Genomic DNA, 20403 nt, shown 5'->3' on the forward strand with positions numbered 1-20403 from the left:
ATTTGTTAAATGTTAATGCAGCGTGAATCCATGTTTCAAGTTACAATAAAATGTAGTTCATTAGCATTAGTAGAGGCATATGATGCAAGAAAGCAAGCTAATATAGCATCAGCCAAAAAAAAAAAAAAAAAAAAAAAAAAAATCCTTCCCAAATCACCCATTCATTCATTCTAAATGCTTGTCTAGTTCTGCCTTGAACTTAAAGTTGTTGACCTCCACTACAACAGGTGGAATTTTGTTCCAACTATTAATTACCCACTGACTAAAGGCAAATTTTTGCACATCTATTCTACAATTGTCTTTCCACAGTTTGAATTTATGTCCCCTCAGGTGAGTAATCTGAGCAATAGGAAGAATCCCATTAGCACTGAGCTCGCTCAAACAACTCAAAGGCTTATACACCTCAATTAAATCACCTTCCATGTGCCTAGTCTCCAGATGCTGCAATTTACAGAACTTAAGCCTTTCATGGTAACATCAACCCTTTGTTTCACTCACCAATCTCATTGCCATTGTCTGTACTCATCCTAGCAGCTGTACATCCTACTGAAAATGAGGCCTCCAGACCTGCATGTAGTACTCAAGGTGTGGTCTGACCATTGCCTTATACAAGGAGATAATCACCTCCTTATCCCTGCTAGCAAAATTCCTGTGTATCATTGACAAGATGCTATGGGCTATTCTTGCAGCCTGTCTGCACTGCTCAAAGAACAGCATATCTGATTGCACAATTATCCTCAGGTCCTTTTCATTCTCTATTACCCTGAGTGTAGCACCACACAGTTGGTACGTTACTCTGGGGTTACTACTATCCATATTCACTACTTTACATATATCAGTGTTAAACTTCAGTTGCCACCTGTCAGCCCTTCTGCTCAACTTATCTAGATCCTGTTGCAGTAGTGTATTATCATTAGTGTTGTTTACAACTCTGCCAACCTTCATATCGGCTGCAAACTTAAATTAACCCTGATATACCTTCGTCAATATCATTGATAAATACAGAAAATAACAATGGGCCCAACACCAAACCCTGGGGGACTCCACTGATAACATTAATCCATGAAGATTAGTGTCCATTGATTACCATTCTCTGTCTTCTCCCACTCAACAATTCCTTTATCCATTTTAGCAACTTGCCCTTAATACAATACCATATTTCTCCGACATGTAGTCTTCCTTTTGCAACAGTATCAAAAGCTTTACTAAAATCCAAGTATATGATATCAAAATTATTTTTTGCATCCAGTTCCTTTGTGACCACTTCATAGTATCCAATCAAATTTGTCAGACAAGACTTCCCCTTGAAAATCCCATGCTGTGTCTGAACTATAACTGCATTCTTGTCTAGATGATCCTTCATTGCTTCTTTAACCAGTGAATCCATTATATTCCATGGAACAGAAGTTAAACTAACAGGTCTGCAATTATTCGTGTCTCCCTTTGATTCCCCCTTTGTGAATTGGGGGACACATTTACACATCTCCAGTCCATGAGGACCTCCCCTGAGTCTACGGAAACTTTCATAATTATGGCTAAGGGTTTGCTTACTTCCTTTGCTGCCCTTTTTTAATATAATTGGATAGATCTCATCCACTACAGGTGTGTTTCTTATGTTCATTTTCAACAATTTCTCATCCACTTTGCCCACAGTTATTACAAAATAATTTAGCTCTCTGCCAGAGTTAAAGAAGTTTGTGGCCTCCACTTCCCTACAGACATTCCTCATGTGTGAATGTAGATGCAAAATACTGTTTTAGTTTGTTAGCTACCTCAGCAGGTTCTTCAACAATTGAACCGTCGATATCAAGTGGACCAATCTGATTCATCCCCTTCCTTCTAGAATTTACATTAGTAAAGAAGTCTTTGCTGTTTTTCTTTGCATCCGTTGCCAAAGATTTCTCATAATCTGCCTTTGCTTGCCTAACTTTCTTTGTGACTTGATTACAGACTAGATTATATCTACCATAGTCTTCTGTGTCACCTGATAAATTATATACTTCCCGTTCATTTTTCTTTTCCCTGCAAGTCTCATTAGTTCATCTGACATCCATTTAGATCTAAACCTTGAACAGTATTTCTTAGTTGGGACAAAAAGCCTAGTACCTTCCAAGATTACTTCCTTGAATGCTTCCCATTTAGAATTTTCTGTTGGTAATCTAATCAGTTGATCCTGTAGCATAGAATTTAAAAACTGTCTGTGACCCCTGTAGGCACCTTTATGAAAGCAAAAACCCTTTCCTTTATCTCTGATGTTAGTTACTTCTTGAAGTAAATCCCACATCAGCAAACTGTGATCACTGCCACATAGTGGTTCCTTTATCTGCAGATTCTTATTGCATGAACAATCTCTGCTGATAATCAGATCAAGAGTATTACTCTAGTTGTCTCTTGAACATGCTACTGTAGAACACAATCATCTAATAAATCTACAAAATCCTTGCTAGTGTGTGAATGACCAATCCACAAGTTCCAGTCAGTATCAGGAAAGCTAAAATCGCTCATTATAAGACAATCTTATTTATTGGCCCACTATTTCTCTGTACAGTTGTTTGTTGTACTCATCAGAGTCGTTTGGCCTATAATTAAGAGTTAATGGGATATAAATATACTCATTTGGATTAGACAGATGTGAAGTATCTATACAAGAATATGTTGTTTTAATCAATAGAGATTAATACAGACATATTCTAGTTTGTTCAGAATATATATGTCAGAAATCTTTAATGAGATCATCTTATTAATACTTTGAAGAATTTTTATAGATCTCATTTAGAATATTAGGTAGACATCCATTTGTGAATAGATGGTTAATGCATTAATTTAGTCAGAAAGAGAGCAATTGTGCTTTGGAAAAATTTAATAAATTTCTTGCACATGATAACAATATTTCTAAGTTTAATTTTTCTACTATTACTCGTATATGGTTAGAATTATATGCCGTTTATAATTGTACTTGCTTGCTTAAGAAAGAATATTCATTGTTTTATGTATTATATGCTTTTTAATATTTTTAATCTTTACAGAGTAACATCCCTCATTTTTGTGGCATTATCACTTTCAGTAAAGTTTGTGACTAAGTGCGAATTGGCATAACTCGCTGGTCACTGGCTCATGTAATTAAATTACATGAGCCAGTGACCAGCTTGTTGCCACTTTAGAAATACCAAAGTAAATTGCATAATGGGTGTGCACGCACACATGCAATCTCTCTCTCTCTCTCTCTCTCTCTCTCTCTCAGGACATTAGAAACTATTCAACATGGTATGTGATAAAATTTTCATCTTTTGGATCAGCAAAATAGTATTTAAAAATAGAGAAGCTCCTGAAGTAGTTTTATTGTTATTCTCTTCTGTAAATAGTATTTATGTGCACAGAAAAACTGATTTAATTCCACACACCTGATTTAAATTTTCACAATTTTAATTAGTCAAATGTTTATTTTTCCAGCTGCATCTACGCAATTGACATTCACTCATTTGCTTAGCTGCTCTGAAGTAACATCTTACAGTTATACATAATAGTTTTTTATGCACACTAAATCTCTACCTCTACTTTACTTTATTCCAATGTGCAGTCTAGTTTTTAAGTAGCACTTTTATGTTAAAATTTTTGATATTGTCTACTCTCTTTTATTCCCTTGTGCCTTCTTGCTGTGAGAAATCACCCTATAATTGTTTCTTTTGATACAAAATTACAGATGAGTGTGATTCCATGATTCACAGTTTGTACGAAGGTCACAACCTTCATACAACCTAGGAGATATGGATATGAAAAGGCACTTGATAAAATTTTAACAGCGGGATTCATGGTTGTATTATCTAACCATAGCAATGCCTTAATGTTTTCATTTGCATTTAATTTTTCCATTTATGTGGTTTTCCTTTTTTACAAAACGATTGTGAAATCATTTTGTGAAACCCTTAAAATCTGTTTTTGGAAAAAATTGACATTCTTCATAAATAAAATACATACAGAGAAAGTGTAGACTGAATTATAGATGATCATATTGGTGAGAGGGGGGGGGGGGGTTTACTGTACTGCTGAGTTACTTGCAGTGTACAAATTGCCATAGATTGTATCTATGGCATTTTGTATACTGTACCTCATACAATCTGTGGATTATCCCCTCAGCATACTGTAATATACGGAGACCTACAAAGTGTATTTTGAGCACTACAAACTGAGGCCAGTCCTGGGCATCCTCTTCTTGAAAAAAAAAAAAAAAACACAATGGGAAAACAACAAGCTATCAGATTATCCCGTGATTCCAGTATAGTCAGTTCCAGTATAGTCAATATTGGAACCACAAAAAATAAATTTGCAGATTCTTCTGAAATCTGTTTGATGAAATCTCCTTTAAAGTCCCACATACTGACCTCAAAATGCAAAACATATCCAAAAAACACTAGCAAATATATGGCAACATAGTCACTCTGAAAACTTGCTTATTTTTACTGAAAAAATGTTACCTTTTGCCCAGCAAACTAACTGCAGATACCACAGCTAGTCCCTCTTCTATAAATATTAAACAACAAACAGCATTTAGAGTCATGCTGCATCGGTGGTTTCCCACAACTCTGCACAACAAACAAACAAATAACAGAATTTTGGACTTTAAAGTAAATTCAGATTGTTTTTATTTGTATTTACACTTTAAAAAAAAATTTTCCTGCACTGTCAGTGCTACACTCAAGGGACCCTCCTAATTTTTTACTTGGTATGCCCCCCCCAAGTTATTAGCATAAGTGCACTCAGCAGGTACAGCTCCACCATATTTATTCTAGTTTTAACTCACAGTAATGCTGACTTGAGAACCTAATACTGACGTTATGAAACTTTGAATTGTTTGTTTCTAGTTCATTATTTATAAAATTCTGCCACTTGATCTGATGATTGTGTGGTACTTAAGGTTGTAATATGTCTGTATTTTTGAATAATAAACACAGAAGGGGATATTCATTCAGGATAGAGTCAGCAATATTTAATATTCAAATTTTGGAAAAAAAAAAATTGAAAATGGAAGTGAACAATGGAATGGAATATAATATATGTATTTTCAAAAGATTTTTTAAACACTATTTATACATTAATAAACAAAACTTATATGCACATGCAAAATTCAATATGAAAACTTTTTATTCATTAAATTCTTTTAGCGATTCTTCTAATTTTTTTTATGAATTAAGTTTTTTTCTGTTACAGAATTTAAAAAAAAAAAACCCACAAAGTTTACATTAGGTGTAGTGTCACCATTGTTATAGCTGAGGACACCACCTGCAGCATTAAGAAAAAAGTTGACAATAAAGTATTTCCTAATTTCTTTTAAGATTTTCAAATTCAAAATTAGTAATATAAATAAAAAATTAGTAAAAGTAATTTTTTTTTTGATTTCAGTAAGCCGTGGATGCTTACCTGCTGCTCATTTCTGTTATCTGATGGCCCAAGTGGATTTTGGTTCCTATTTTCGCAAATCAAGTAAATTAGTACTGTTGGGATCTGATCATTTGTAAGTTAGTCACTGGTTATTGTTTTGCTTTAGTTTCTTAGTAGCGTAAACTACATTTTCCACATAAATGCATATAAACTGTGTTACCATTTCAGCAGTGTTTACCACAGTGAATTTTCATGGAAATTTGAAATTTTCTAAAAGTATAAACCTTTTACATAATTCTTTTAAAATATTAATGTATTCTTATTTTGAGTTTGTCTGATAGAGAAAAATTAAATTAGAATTTTTTAAAAAATTCATAAAAACTTTGTGCATAAAATCTGTTATTTTTTTGATGAAGTAATACCATCTACACCTATTAATATATTATATTAAATTATTTAATATAATACATTACTAGATCTGAATTACAAAACATTCTTTAATTTCATCTTTTGTAAGAGAGAGAGAATTGAGGCCTATAGATATGATCTTCTCCTCTGACTATCAGAGTTTTTTTTTTTTTTCCTTCCTAAGTGCATTATTATAAACTGCGTCCACAATTAGTTGGGAACACATGAGAGATGGTAGCACATACCAGTTGGAGAAAATTTGTACCTGAATGGATGCATTGTTTGCAGAGATCTTCAGAAACATAGATTTATGCATGTACTTCTCAGGTTATTTGTTTTTTTTTTTTTTTAGGAGCATTAGCAGCTAAGGCCATATTGCTCTGGGGATATGCGGTGGTCATTCCCTGACCTTTCCACATCCTCCGTATTTTGGTGGTCACAGGCTCGAACCCTGGTCTAATCAAGAAGCGTGTGCTATGCACTGCCGCTCCTGCCCACCTGGCTATGGAGGCATCGTACTTCTCAGAGCCCATCGGAAACATAGATCAGTATGCACTCCATCGTGAGACCACAAATCACACATTGGCTATCAATAAAGCATATATCAATCACAAATATAAAGCAGCTGTAGTATCTTTGATTTAGGCATTTTAAGGAATTAAAAAATAAACAATTTTCTCAATATAAAATCTTATTTTGCAATAAAAAAAAAAAATTTTTTTTTTTTTTTTTTTTTACATCATTTAATTCCGTTTGTCAAAATTTGCTAGCTGAAAAAAAAAAAAATAAATAAATAATTTTTGCTCCGACGTTCAAGAACAGCAAAATTCTTTTAATTTTTTATGCATTACGGCTTTTTTTTTATACTACATTCAGATTTTAATTGTTATGTAATTACAAAATGAAAAAGTTAAAACTCTATATTGCATATTTATATATCAGTACTGTATGGTACCCACAAACTTAAAACTTGTTTATAATACTGGACTGGAAATTAGCTTTTCTGTTTTGTAATTTGGAAGTACATTTTCAATTATTATTTTTTAATTGATGTGCAGGGTGTGGTTGCACTGTGTAATGCCTTGGAGTAGAGTTGTATGGAAATTAGTATTAGCAGTGCCAAATGATGCAAGGAAGAAAGCTTATACAGCAACAGCCAAAAAAAAAAAAAAAAAAAAAATCTCAACACTTCCCATATCACCTGTCCATCTCCCTCAACAGTTCACCTACTTCTTCCTTGAATTTATGGAAATTTAGAACTTTGTTTCCACCAGATGGAAATTTGTTGTTCTCTGATTGATTCTGTTGATTGCTACTCCATCTGAAAATTCCAGATGGAGTAGCAATCAACTACTTGCTGGCTGAACACAAATTTCCATACATCTATCCTGCAACCATCTTTACTCACTTGAATTTATGTTCCCTCAGCTGCATAGTCTGAGCAAGAGGAAGGATTCCTGAAGCATTGAACTTACTCAATCCATTCAAAGTCTTAAACATCTCAATCAGATCTCACAGGCATCTAGTCTCCTGATGCTGCAGTTTTTAGAACTGAACCCTTTTGTTCCCTCTGCTAATCTTTGTTGCTCTTCTCTACGCCTGCTTCAACAGATTCGCATCCTTCCACAAATGAGGCTATCAGACATGTATGCAGCAAGATGTAGCCTAACCATTGCCTTATATAACAGGATAATTGCCTTCTTATGTATACTGGTAAGATTCCTGTATATTATATTGTGTGCAACATGAGCTGTCCTGGCAGCCTTATCTGCATTGCCCTGACTGACCACAGTATCCCCAGGTTTTTTTGTTTTTTTTCATTCTCCACTACCCATGTGCAGTACCTTGCATTTGTCAGTGTTAAACTTAATTTGCTACTTCTCAGTCCATGTACTTAATTTATCTAGATCTTGTTGCAGTAGCACACACCAATTACTGTTATTAACCATCTCCCCAGCCTTCATATTCACTTGCAAACTTAGACATTAGGCCTGATAGCCTTCATCGCTGTCATAAATAAATATTAGAAGACAATGGGCACAGCACTGTACCCTGGGGGACTCCACTAATATCATTTGTCCAACAGAATTAGTGCCCAATGATGACAGTTGTCTTTTTCTGATCAACCATCCCTTATTCACAGCAGTAACTTGTCCTCAAATCCACAATGCTTAAATTTGTATGGTATTCTTTTATGTGCAAGAGTATCAAAAACTTTTCTGAAATCTAAATATATGATATCAAAACCTAAATATGATATTCTTTGCATCCAGTGTCATAGTATCTAATCAGATTGGTCAAACAAGGATCCTCTCCCCAACAAATTCATGTGACTGCAATATAAATGCATTCTTGTCTATGTCACCCTTTGATCACCCTTTCTGAATTGGCAGATCCCCCTTTCTTTGAATTCATATAAGGATGCTCTTATAACTATGGATAAAGATTTTCTGATCTCTTTTACTGCCTTCTTGTAATTGTATAATTGTATAGATTGCATCCACCCAAGTGTTTCCCTCCCACATTTGAGTCAACAATTTCTCTTCCTTTCCTGTTAATTTTCACAAAATCATGAGCTCCTTGTTAGAATTTGATAAACTTCTAGCATTCTTCCTTATCCCTAAAAAATTCCTCATGTGTTAATGTAGATGCAGGCTGTCTGTCTAGCTTGTCACCAACCTGAGAATTTTCATCAAGGGAGTATCTCAAGGATCAATTTTAAGGTGTTATACTTTTTTGCCATCCAAGTGAATTCCATTATCAAGCAACTTCCTTCACCTAAACAGTGCCCTCTATGATTTTAGCTTTTAATATATTTAATTTTTGACTTGATGTATCATTAGAGGGGGTCCCCTTCTCTGCCAGATCCTTGATACTTTGAATTCACTTCAGCATCCTGTCTTTTTTGTCCTGCTCATATGGAAAACTATTTATTTTTGTCCACTACACATAATTCTTACTGGTCATACAAAATTTCACTTTCTCTTCCTCTTCCATTTCTCCTTTACTTTCAGAATAACTTTGAAGAATGAAATTGGAAACAGACTAACAACAGTTAATAACAAACAAAATATGTATACTTGAAAAAAATATGTACAAAAATTTGTTTCCGCTGTTTAAAGCTGTTTAAATCATTCATTATTGTTGAATTTCTCAGTATTAAATATTATTGAACTGATGTTTTTTAAATTGCTTGATTTCACCTATATTTGAGAGAGTTTGTCCAGTGAGTTGTAATTTTGGAATGTTGAAAAAATCAACATTCTGATATCCTCAGCATTCCAAAAATTCATAAATAATGGTTGAAAAGTAAAAGTTTGGAATTTGTAGCTGAATGTGAATACTTACTTTTATGCTGAGCTGTAAATCAGAACAAATCTTAAGATATTTTAAAAACTATGTTCATGTATATAAGCTAACATCAGCACAAGCAAAATAACAAATAAAACCTTGTGCCAGGTCTGTAAACAAAAACCAAGCATTGCTGCAAAGAGTTCATTCAGTTTGCCAGTATTTAAGTAGCTGTGAAGTTTATGTGCCTTTAATTCTATAGCACTTGTTTATTGACCACCTAAGAATGACTGGTCATTTGCATTATGAAACAGAGCTTCAATGCCTTTTGAATTTATATGTGTGATGTCACATCACTCCTGCTACCTTTTGATGCAAAGGGAGCAAATTGTTAATATGCTTTTTCTGGCTATCTTATTTTGTTAAAGGCCATCTTTGTAATAATGGATTTTACTCTGCGCTTATACCACTTAATTTCTTAAAAATTATTCAGTTTTATTTCTGGAACTGGCATAATTTTAATACTTAGAGATCTTTTTTGTAGATTACCATTTGATCAGTTTGCATCTAATGAAGCTATTCAGTGCTCTGAAATATATGAATATGCACAATCACTTGCCAGTCAGGACTTCATCCTTCCCCATTTACAGGTAAGTCATAATTATTATTTTAATATACTACAGAATTCAACTATATAGCTTCAAAATCTGAAGGGTATTTGTGGAACAATGAAACTGACATTTCTCATCACTAATAACATTCAGATAGTTGTCCAATAATGTCATGAGTGGCCCTAAAATTTAATGACATTCCCATTCATCTAGTTTTCAGTGCACTATTTAACTTCATTATCATTTCCAAAATGGTGTTTCCTCTGAAATGGTTTTCAAAGGTCCAATTAGATTAACGTGAGAAGGATTCGGAATTTGTGGTGAATGGGTAAGCACCTTCTATCCATAAAATTCAACCACTGTCTTGTGCAGAAGTCATTGTGCAATGTTTCTCGTAATCTGCCTTCGCCTGCTTAGGCAGGCGAAGGCAGATTACGAGAAATCCTTGGCAAGGGATGCAAAGAAAAACAGCAAAGAGTTCTTTACTTATGTAAACTCTAGAAGGAAGGGTATGAATCAGATTGGTCCACTTGATATTGATGGGTCAACTGTTGATGATCCTGCTCAGGTAGCTAACAAACTAAATGAATATTTTGCATCGACATTCACACATGAGGAGTTATTCAGCAAGGGGAATGCCAGAGGTGTATTCAACTCTAGCAGTAAGCTACAGAATCTTGAAATAACTGGGAGTAAAGTGGAGGAGAAACTGTTGAAGATAAACACAAGAAAGGCACCCGGGGTGGATGGGATCTATCCAGTTATATTAAAGGAGGCAGCAAAGGAAGTAAGCAAACCCTTAGCCATAATTATGAGAGCTTCCTTGGACTCAGGGGAGGTACCCATAGACTGGAAATGTGCAAATGTGACCCCAATTCACAAAGGAGGATCAAAGGCTGACACAAGTAATTATAGACCTGTGAGCTTAACTTCTGTTCCAGGAAAATTAATGGAGGCACTGGTTAAAGAAGCACTGCAGGATCATTTAGACAAGACTTCAGTTATAGCTCAGACACAGCATGGTTTTGTTAAGGGGAAGTCTTGCCTGACCAACTTGATTGGATACTATGATGCAGTCACAAAAGAACTGGATGCAGGGAATAACTTTGATATTATATACTTGGATCTTAGAAAGGCTTTTGATACTGTTGCACATGGAAGACTGCTACACAAATTGGAGCAGTGTGACATTGGAGGCAAATTGCTGCTATGGATAAAGGGGTGGTTGAGGGGGAGAAGACAGAGAGTGGTAGTCAATGGACACTGCTCATCGTGGACTAATGTTATTAGTGGAGTCCCTCAGGGCTCAGTGTTGGGTCCATTATTGTTTTCTGTATTTATAAATGATATTGATGATGGTATATCAAGCTTAATGTCCAAGTTTGCAGATGATACAAAGGTTGGCAGGGTTGTCAAGGACACTACTGACACTATGCTGCTGCAACAGGATCTGGAAAGGTTGAGCAGATGGGCTGAGAGGTGGCAAATGAAGTTTAACATTGACAAATGTAAAGTACTACACATGGGAAACAGCAACCCCAGAGCAACGTATCAACTCTGTGGTACTACACTGACAGTGGTAGAGAATGAAAGGGACTTGGGGGTGATTGTGCAGGCAGATATGAAGTTCTCTGAGCAGTGCAGACGGGCTGCAAGAGTAGCTCATGGAGTATTGTCAATGATATACAGGAATTTTTCCAGCAGGGATAAGGAGGTGATTATTCCATTGTATAAGGCAATGGTCAGGCCACACCTAGAGTACTGTATACAGGTCTGGAGGCCTCATTTCAAGAAGGATGTAGAGCTGCTGGAACGAGTACAGAGAAGGGCAACAAGATTAGTGAATGGAACAAAGGGGTGCTCTTACGAAGAAAGGCTTAAGTTTTGCAAATTACAGTGTCTGGAGACTAGGCACCAGCGAGGTGATCTGATAGAGGTGTATAAAGCCTTGAATGGTTTAAGCATGCTCAATGCTGATGGGATTCTTCCTCTAGCTCAGAAAAATCACCTGAGAGGGCATAAATTCAAATTGAGGAAAGACAGATGTAGGATAGATGTGCGGAAATTTGCCTTTAGCCAGCGGGTGGTTGGTTGGTGGAACAGACTGCCATCCCTTGTGGTGGAGGTTGATAGCCTAAATAAGTTTAAGGCTCAGCTGGACAGGTATTTTGAACGAACAGAGGGGTGAAGTGGAAGTGGGTTTTTTTTTTTTTTTTGGCTGATGCTGCATAAGCTTGCTTTCTTGCATCAAATGCCTCTACTAATGCTAATGCTAATGTTATTCAGTGAAATTACCCCTCCTAAAAAGGAGGCCTTGGCACTTCTGGCAGTGGCTATCAGTAATTTGCCAACTTGCAATTGCAAATGAATTTTTGTGGTATGCAGGATTTGTATAACTACACATACCATTTCAATTAGGGTCATTGTATTGGTATAGTCAATTAATGTTTACAGTGTGTACAGAATCTTGAAACAGTAAGGATAGAAATGAAACAATACCTTTATTTACTTATTGTTTAGTGGTAAAAAGTTATCTTCAACCATTTTTCTATGCTCTGTCTTTCAAGACAGAGCATTGAAAGATGGTTGCTTGTTTATGCTGTGCTTGAATTTTATAGATTGATATATTCAAGAAGTAGAGTAATTTTTCCAAATAGCAGAACTAGAAGGAATAAATAAAAAGAAGAAAAGTTAGTTGAGCAAATTTGGAGTTGAATTGTGAATAGCTGTTCACACTAGCTGATAAGTGTGTTCAGAATGGTTTGCAAGCACTAGGCGGAATTACAGATAATATTTCAGAAGATCACTGCTTATGGAAATAGAAAAGGCATACATGCAATAAATATTCATTGATAGAGAGTAAGTGGGCTTATAAGAGAGAAAGGTCATTAATCATCTTGACTCTTTTCTTTTCTATAAAGTTTGAGAGATTCTGGGGAAACTAATCCAGATTCTGGAAAAAATCTGATGGTATGATGCATTTTTTATTTCATGTAGAGTTGCACCAGTTTAGATAAAATATAATGCCATCAGCAAGAGAGCTTTCTTTTTCACTATAAAAGAGAAGTATTTGTGGTATTAGTATTAGTACTGATGAATAATGCAAAAAAGCAAGCTTGTACAGCATCAGCCAAAAAAAAAAAAAAAAACCCAACAACCCCACAATCTTTCTAGTCCCCTAATAATTTGCCCAATTCATCCATAGATTTCTTATTTAATCTTTATTGCTGTAGGAACATATACGCAGCATAGAAATAATGTCCACCACAGTTAAGTAAGCTAGGGTTTAACAGAAGAAAAATAGTAATATATTAAAGATATTTAGTTATAAATTCAAAGGTACTTATTTCCACATATACCAGATGGAAGTTTGTGCTAGCAATCAACCACTCTCTGGCTGAAATTTCACACATCTCTCCTATAACCACCCATTTTTCAATTTAAATTAGTATTAGTAGTGGCAAATGATGTAAGAATGCAAACTTATATAGCAGTGGTGTCCAACCTTTTCCTGTATAGGGGCCATATTCAAAGTTAGATTTGTTTTGCAGGCCGCACTGAGAGATTCGAAAAAAAATTAGTGTTACATTTTCCATATCTTGTTATAAAAGGAAGTTTCTATTTTCTCATCAACGTTTTTTATTTTCGGGCTATACTGTGGGGCTCTGCCTCCTGCTCACTTTGTTCATCAGCTCCCGTGCACTCTTTTCTACATAAAATGTAGAGGTATGAGGGAGTAAGTCAAATCTTTTCTACATAAAAGATACACCTGTCAAAACGCAGTGATTGATATCTAATCAAGAAATGACCTATGTAGTTATTTACTCCTCTCCCATTGGCTATCCCAACATGTGGCATTCTCAAGGTCGAATAAATATCACTATATAATTATTTACCTGCATTTACATAAGTCACTTAGGAAAAGGCCTTTTGCTTCGGGTTCCATAATGCATGAGGAATATTGTTGCATCCGAAAGATCAGAACTAAAAGATTTAACTGAAATGTTTACAAACTATACAAATACTTAAAACATTTACAAAATACTTAACTATTTACAAATATAGGCTGACCTCGATTAACGCGATTAATTCGTCCCGCGAGCGCAAAACGAAAACGTGTTAATCGAATATAATAATCAGTAGGAAAAATTATAATTGGTCCTTGACCTTCTGAAATGTCCATAAAGAATTTTAAAAATACCTTTTAAATATTTTTTAACTGTATACAATGTAAAAGATAATGAAAATAATTATGTAATTAAATGTTTATTGCATAAAACAGCGGTTCCCAAACTGTGCGCCACAGAATATTTTAAATTTTCAAGGGAAACACAGTGATACTCGACATCTGTCGGACACCGCGCGAACTACTAGCTCAAGGTAGTTCACAGTTTCAGCATTTCTTATTAAGTTGTTTGGACCTAACTACTAAATGGAACTGTTAAGTATTTCTTTTGGTCTGGGTGCGCCTTGAAAAAATTACTGAGACACCAGAGCAGATACCCGTTGACTGCAGTATTTACACTGCAGAGCTGCATGCCATAGAGTTAGCTCTAGATCACATAAGAAAACACCATTGCCAACGGTGTATTATATATGCCGATTCAGTGAGTGCAATACAGGCTTTATCAGCGATGTCACACACTAATCATCCACCCCTGTCCCGAATTCAGCAGATAATATGCAGCCTCTATGCAAGTGGATTCGATATCCGCTTCTGCTGGATCCCCAGTCACATCGGGATTAGAGGAAATGATTTGAGGAAATTGGCAGCCCTGATGGATAATCTTGACCTGCTAGTCCCCTATACACACTACAGGCAAGTGATCCGTAATAATTTACAATCTCAGTGGCAATATTCGTGGCATCGACTGATTACTACAAACAAACTATGTCGAATTAAGCCTGTGATCCATCCTTGGCAGTCCAGCTTACGCAGGGATCGCAAAGAGGAAGTTGTTCTTGCTCGGCTCCGCATAGGACACTGTCATATTACACACTCCTTTTTGCTGAGGGCTGATGACCCTCCTATGTGTGAGCAGTGCGACACCATTTTATCCGTTCAACATATTTTATGTGACTGTACCAGTTTTAGAAATGCTTGTTTTACCGCTTTTAACCATCTGACTGAGCCATATACACTCAGTCAGATTTTATCCGACAATGACCATGTGTCTGCTATTTTTAGCTTCCTAAAATCAGTAAACCTTTTTACTCATATTTAAAAAAATCTTATTATTTTAAGATTTACTATTGTTACTTATTTACTGATATTTGTCTTTTACAGTTTATACTTGTTTTTATACCCTGACTTAGTGACCTAATTCATTAGGTCACTGAAAGTTTTACTTATTTTTTTGACAAGGTTTTGGCGCATTATAGCTTAAGTTGCTGATGCGCCAATAAAACTCAATCAATCAATTTGATGCCACTCCTGGTACACTTTAACAATGGCAGCTCTTGAACACCCCGACAGTTCAGCCGTTTGGGAAATCGAGGCACCAGCTTGTTGAGCACCCACAATCTGTCCTTTATCAAAGTCCTATAAATCCTCCCTTTTACCCATCACGCTCGGAATTTTACTACCTACTGAACCACTGACTGACACCTTATCTATGCAATGTAGGTCGACTAACTGCACACTCTCGTACCTCACGTGGTTGATGGGTCGCATTCAGTTTTCATAGCGGTGGTCATAATTCAGTGATCACTCTCTGTATAATATTAAAAAAATATGTTATATGATAGTTATTATAATAATATAATTATAAACAAAATTACAATTCATAATACAAATTATGTATTCTTATATAATAATTTTATTCTTTATATAGAGATCCATAACATCTATAATTGATGTTTATTTATATAAATAAACATCAATTATAGATCACTACAAAATTTAAAAGATACGGTACAGTGAATACCGTACACCTTTTATAATGAAATAAATATATAAATTTCAAAAAACAAGTAAAGCTTAAGTAACTTAAACCCAAATTACATGGCTCCCCTAGTATGTTGTTGGGGCACCCTAGTGTGCCGCAGCACTCCGGTTGAAAACCACTGATATAAGGTCTCTGTTTCTGACACAAAGGACATCCAGAAATAATGATAAAACAAAGGATTAAGAAAGCAAATTTAGAATTTGAGGCCAAAACTAAAAGCAGTGTATACAGGGAAGGGGTTTACAATCAGTAGGCATGCGGTTTATGGTTGACTCAATAGCAGAGGAACAAAAAGAAAAAAACAAACAGAAGAAAGGAAAGTAGTTAAAGAACTCACTGCAAGTAATTATTATTATTATTATTATTATTATTATTATTATTATTTTTTTTTTTTTTTTTAGGAGCATTAGCAACTAAGGCGATATTGCTCTGGGGATATGCAGTGGTCATTCCCTGACCTTTCCACATTCTCCGTATTTGGTGAGCACGGGCTCGAACCCCGGTCTAATCAAGAAGCGTGTGCTATGCACTGCTGCTCCTGCCCATCTGGCTACGGAGACACCTCAGTTAATTATTACTTAAATGAACAATTCAATGGAGATAGCAGGAGCATACAAGAAAAAAGCAATAGAGACCTCAAGTGGCAAAAATGGAGGGGAAAAATAGTAATTAAATTCATGATAAATACAGCTCAGAATAGGAAAGGAAGTAAATATGCATAAAGTAGCAAGAAAAGGGTGCTAAAACTTTGAGAAGAAGAAAATAGTAGAACAGAATGAGTATAGTTTCTTGCCATGCATTCATAAAACTGATCGCTCTCAAGGAATAAAAAAGAATATAGGAAAGTAAAAAGTGAAGGAAATTTAGAAAAAATGGGTTGACTCAGGCAGTTTGGGTTCACAAATCCCTTTCCTTTAGATAGGACCCTTTCCTTTAGATAGGACCTTGAATGGTTGAAGGTCCTGTTCCAGACATGAATGTTTTCTTGCTTGATGGCTATTTAGCAGCAGTTATCTCTCCCATAACACTTCAGCAGTTTTAAATTGGGTTCAGATTGGGACAATTTGGGACAATATTGCAGTCTTCCATGAACTTCTATGCCCAAAGATAAAAAAAAGATAAAACAGTCAAGTGTTTGAAACAAGTTAAAATTAGCATACTAGAAATTGTATTAAATGGTTACGTAATGTTGTAGTAATCTTCCGTACAGTGTGGCAAGGCATAGGTTAAAAACAATTTTCTGTACCTTGAAAGATGTCTCTGATGATGGGCAGAAGAATCTCCTTTAAAATTTTTGTGCAGTAGTTAGCATTAACAGTACCATTTACAAAATGTATTCTGCCAACACAACACCTTTGCTTTTTGCATCCCTCAACTATTTGGCCTGATGGAGGTTAAATTTGGATTCATCAGAGAATATTACTGATTCTTGTTGCTGCTCAATTTTATTCTTGATTGACTACAGTCAGGGTGATAAGCTTTGTTATATCTATGCTGAATTTAGTATTTACCATCCACTCTGTGGTGGTTACTTAAATGTAGTAACAGACACCTGAAACCGGGTGTTTCAGGTGTCTTTTTAAGTAACCTTGACACAATAGACTGGTTATAGCCAGCTATTGCAGCTATATGAAGACTAGGACAGCCCTTCCTATCAAAAGCAATAATTATTCTTTTCTTCCTTACAGTTAATTGAGTGTATGTGGGCCATACCACTGTTGAATAGGAAGTGAAAACAGATATTAGCAGATGGTTGCTTTTATAAACAAGATGATACAGTACCACTCAAATATTACAGAATGACAATGCAGTATCACACTAGTTTTATATTATAATATAATAGTGTCTTGAGATGATATAATTTTACCTATAGAGGTAATTATTATGGAAATATTAAACTTTAAGTGAATGATGCAATTTATGTGGCCGTCACTATAGATATACTTAATTATATGGCATTTATAATGAATGTGAAATAAACTAAGTTCTACTACGTTTGTAACTGTTTTAAACTTGTGGAGCTCATTTTTTATCTTATGTTACAGACATACAAGTTTATCTATGCTGCAAGACTAGCTGAATATGGATTTCCACAAGAGGTTAGTTATCAGAATAAAGTATATTATAAATGGAATTTAACAAGCATTTCTTAGTGTTAATCATAATGTTTGTGAAAACAAATGTCCCACTTCGTTTGAGGGTGTTTTAATGTTAGAGTATTTGGAGCAGACTAAAACTATTAGTGGTTGTTCATGTGCATGCATGTTAACTTTACCTTCTGGCATTTTTTAACTTTCACTTATTTAGACTCTTATCACTTAACTTAGACTCATCGCTTATCTCACTTATCTTAGAGTGTTAATCATAATGTGTGTGAAAATGAATGTCCCACTTTGAGGGGATTTTAATGTTGGAATATTTGGAGGTGACTAAAATTATTAGTGGTTGTTCATATGTATGCATTCATGTTAACTTCACTTTCTGACATTTTTTATCTTTCACTTATGTTTTTCCTAATGCTCTTTCCTCTTTTTACTTAAGTATCTTTATTCTCAGTTTTAAGTGTATCCTATCTTGTAATTGTCCAGCTATATTTTGCAGTTCCTTGTTAGTAAGTGAATGATTTTGAATACTCTCTCTCTCTCTCTCACTCTCATGCATGTGTTCGCTCGTTCGTATGTCGATGGGGGAACGGGGACAGAGGTAAACCATTTACCTCTAACCCTGCCTGGACCAACCCTTGGATTTGGTATTTATACTATCAGTTACAATTGCCATTCACCTCTGTTTTTGATAGCATGTTGATTGTAAGACATGTTGAAACCATTCTAAGACCAGTGCTTCTACCCTTTCTATGCTGTTTTCCAGCAGGACAGTGCCCAAGCATATAGGTTTTATAAGCTAACAAAGTCAACGTGATGCCAACATGCTTTCTAGTCCTGCACATTCTTCTATATCTGTCATCTATCAAATGCAATATGTATGTATTAAACATAATACATATAAGGGAAAAATGAAGTTAAAATATTAAAACACTAATATTATTTTTAGTATTTTGGGAATTAGCATTAGGATTATTAGAGGCATATGATGCAAGAAAGCAAGCTTATATGGCATCAGCCAAAAAAAAAAAAATAATGATAATAATAAATCTTCCCATTTCACACATCCATTCGGTCCAAAAGTTTGTCCATTTCTTCCTTAAATTTATTTAAGCTATCAACTTCCACAACGACAGATGGAAGTTTGTTCCAGCAATCAACTACCCGTTGGCTAAAGACAAATTTCCACACATCTGTTTGACAACTGCCTTTTCTCGATTTCAATTTATACCCCTTCAGTTTTGTAATCTGAGCAAGAGGGAGAATTCCAACAGTATTGAGCCTGCTCAATTCATTCAAGGCCTCATACACCTCATTCAGAGACCACCTTGTAGGTGCCTAGTCTCCAGATGCTGCAATTTGCAGAACTTAAACCTTTCTTCGTAAGAGCACCACTTTGTTCCCTTCTCTGTACTCGTTCTAGCAACTTTACATCCTTCCAAAAATGAGGCTTCCAGACCTGTATGCAGTATTCAAGGTATGGTCTGACCATTGCCTTATACAAAGGAATAATCACCTCCTTATCCATGTTAGCAAAATTCCAGTATATCATTGACAAGACCCCATGACCTGCTCTGGCAACCTGTCTGCACTGCTCAGAAAATTTCATATCTGACTGCACAATTACCCCCAGGTCTCTTTCATTCTCTACTTTCCTGAGTGTAACACAACACAGTTGGTACATTTCTCTGGGGTTACCTCTACCCATATGCAGGTGCTTTGCATTTGTCTATGTTAAACTTCAGTTGCCACATCTCAGCCTATCTGTCCAACTTTTCTAGATCCTGTTGCAGTAGCATACTGTCATTAACAACTGTGTCAACCTTTGTATCATCTGCAAACTTCGACATTAAACTCGATATACCTTCATCAATATCATTGATAAATATATAAAACAACAGGCCCAACACTGAAACCTGGGGAAACCACTAATAACATTAGTCCATGAAGAGCAGTGTCTCCATTGATTACCATTCTCTGTCTTCTCCTACTCAATCATCCTTTTATCCATTGTAGCAACTTACCCTTAATGTGATACTGCTTCAATTTGTACAGTAGTCTTCCATGTGCATCAGTATCAAAAGCTTTTCTGAAATCCAAGTATATGATATCAAAATTATTTTTTTGCATCCAGTTCCTTTGTGATCATGCCATAGTATCCAATCAAATTGGTTAGACAAGACTTCCCATTATTCAACCCATGCTATGTATTATTACTACAGTCTTGTCTTGATGATCCCACAATGCTTCTTTAACCAGTGACTCCATTATTTTCCCAGGAAAGAAGTTAAATTAACAGGTCTGTAATTACTTGTGTCACTCTTTGATTCCCCTTTGTGAATTGGAGATAAATTTGCACATCTCCAGTTTGTGGGGACCTCCCGTGAGTCCAGTTATGCTCTCAAAATTATGGCTAAGAGTTTGCTTACTTTCTTTGCTGCCTCCTATAATATAACTGGAAAGATCCCATACACTCCAGGCACCTTTCTTATGTTTAACTTCAACAATTTCTTCTCCACTTTGCTCTCAGTTATTACAAAATAATTTTAACTCCCTGTTATTTTGATAGACTTCTAGCCTTCTCCTCCCTGAATAACTCCATGTGTGAATGTAGATCATTCACTATATTCATTCAGTTTGGCAGTGATCTGACCAGGATTATCTGCA

At 35.4% G+C, this 20403-nt stretch overlaps 1 protein-coding gene across 2 annotated transcripts in view; it reads left to right on the plus strand.

Annotated features, from left to right (window-relative positions):
- The window catches only part of Sec16 (endoplasmic reticulum export factor secretory 16), a 592575-nt gene that overhangs the window by 306864 nt on the left and 265308 nt on the right, over positions 1-20403 (plus strand). For both annotated transcript variants that reach the window (XM_090389538.1, XM_090389539.1), the window contains exons 20-22: positions 5398-5509; positions 9620-9725; positions 17680-17733. In XM_090389538.1, the coding sequence (XP_090245664.1) occupies positions 5398-5509; positions 9620-9725; positions 17680-17733 (272 nt within the window). The remainder of the gene's footprint in view (positions 1-5397; positions 5510-9619; positions 9726-17679; positions 17734-20403) is intronic.

The sequence above is a fragment of the Mastigoproctus giganteus genome, chromosome 2, assembly GCF_048544385.1.
Source record: "Mastigoproctus giganteus isolate SK-2022 chromosome 2, ASM4854438v1, whole genome shotgun sequence".
NCBI classification, from domain to species: Eukaryota; Metazoa; Arthropoda; class Arachnida; order Uropygi; family Thelyphonidae; genus Mastigoproctus; species Mastigoproctus giganteus.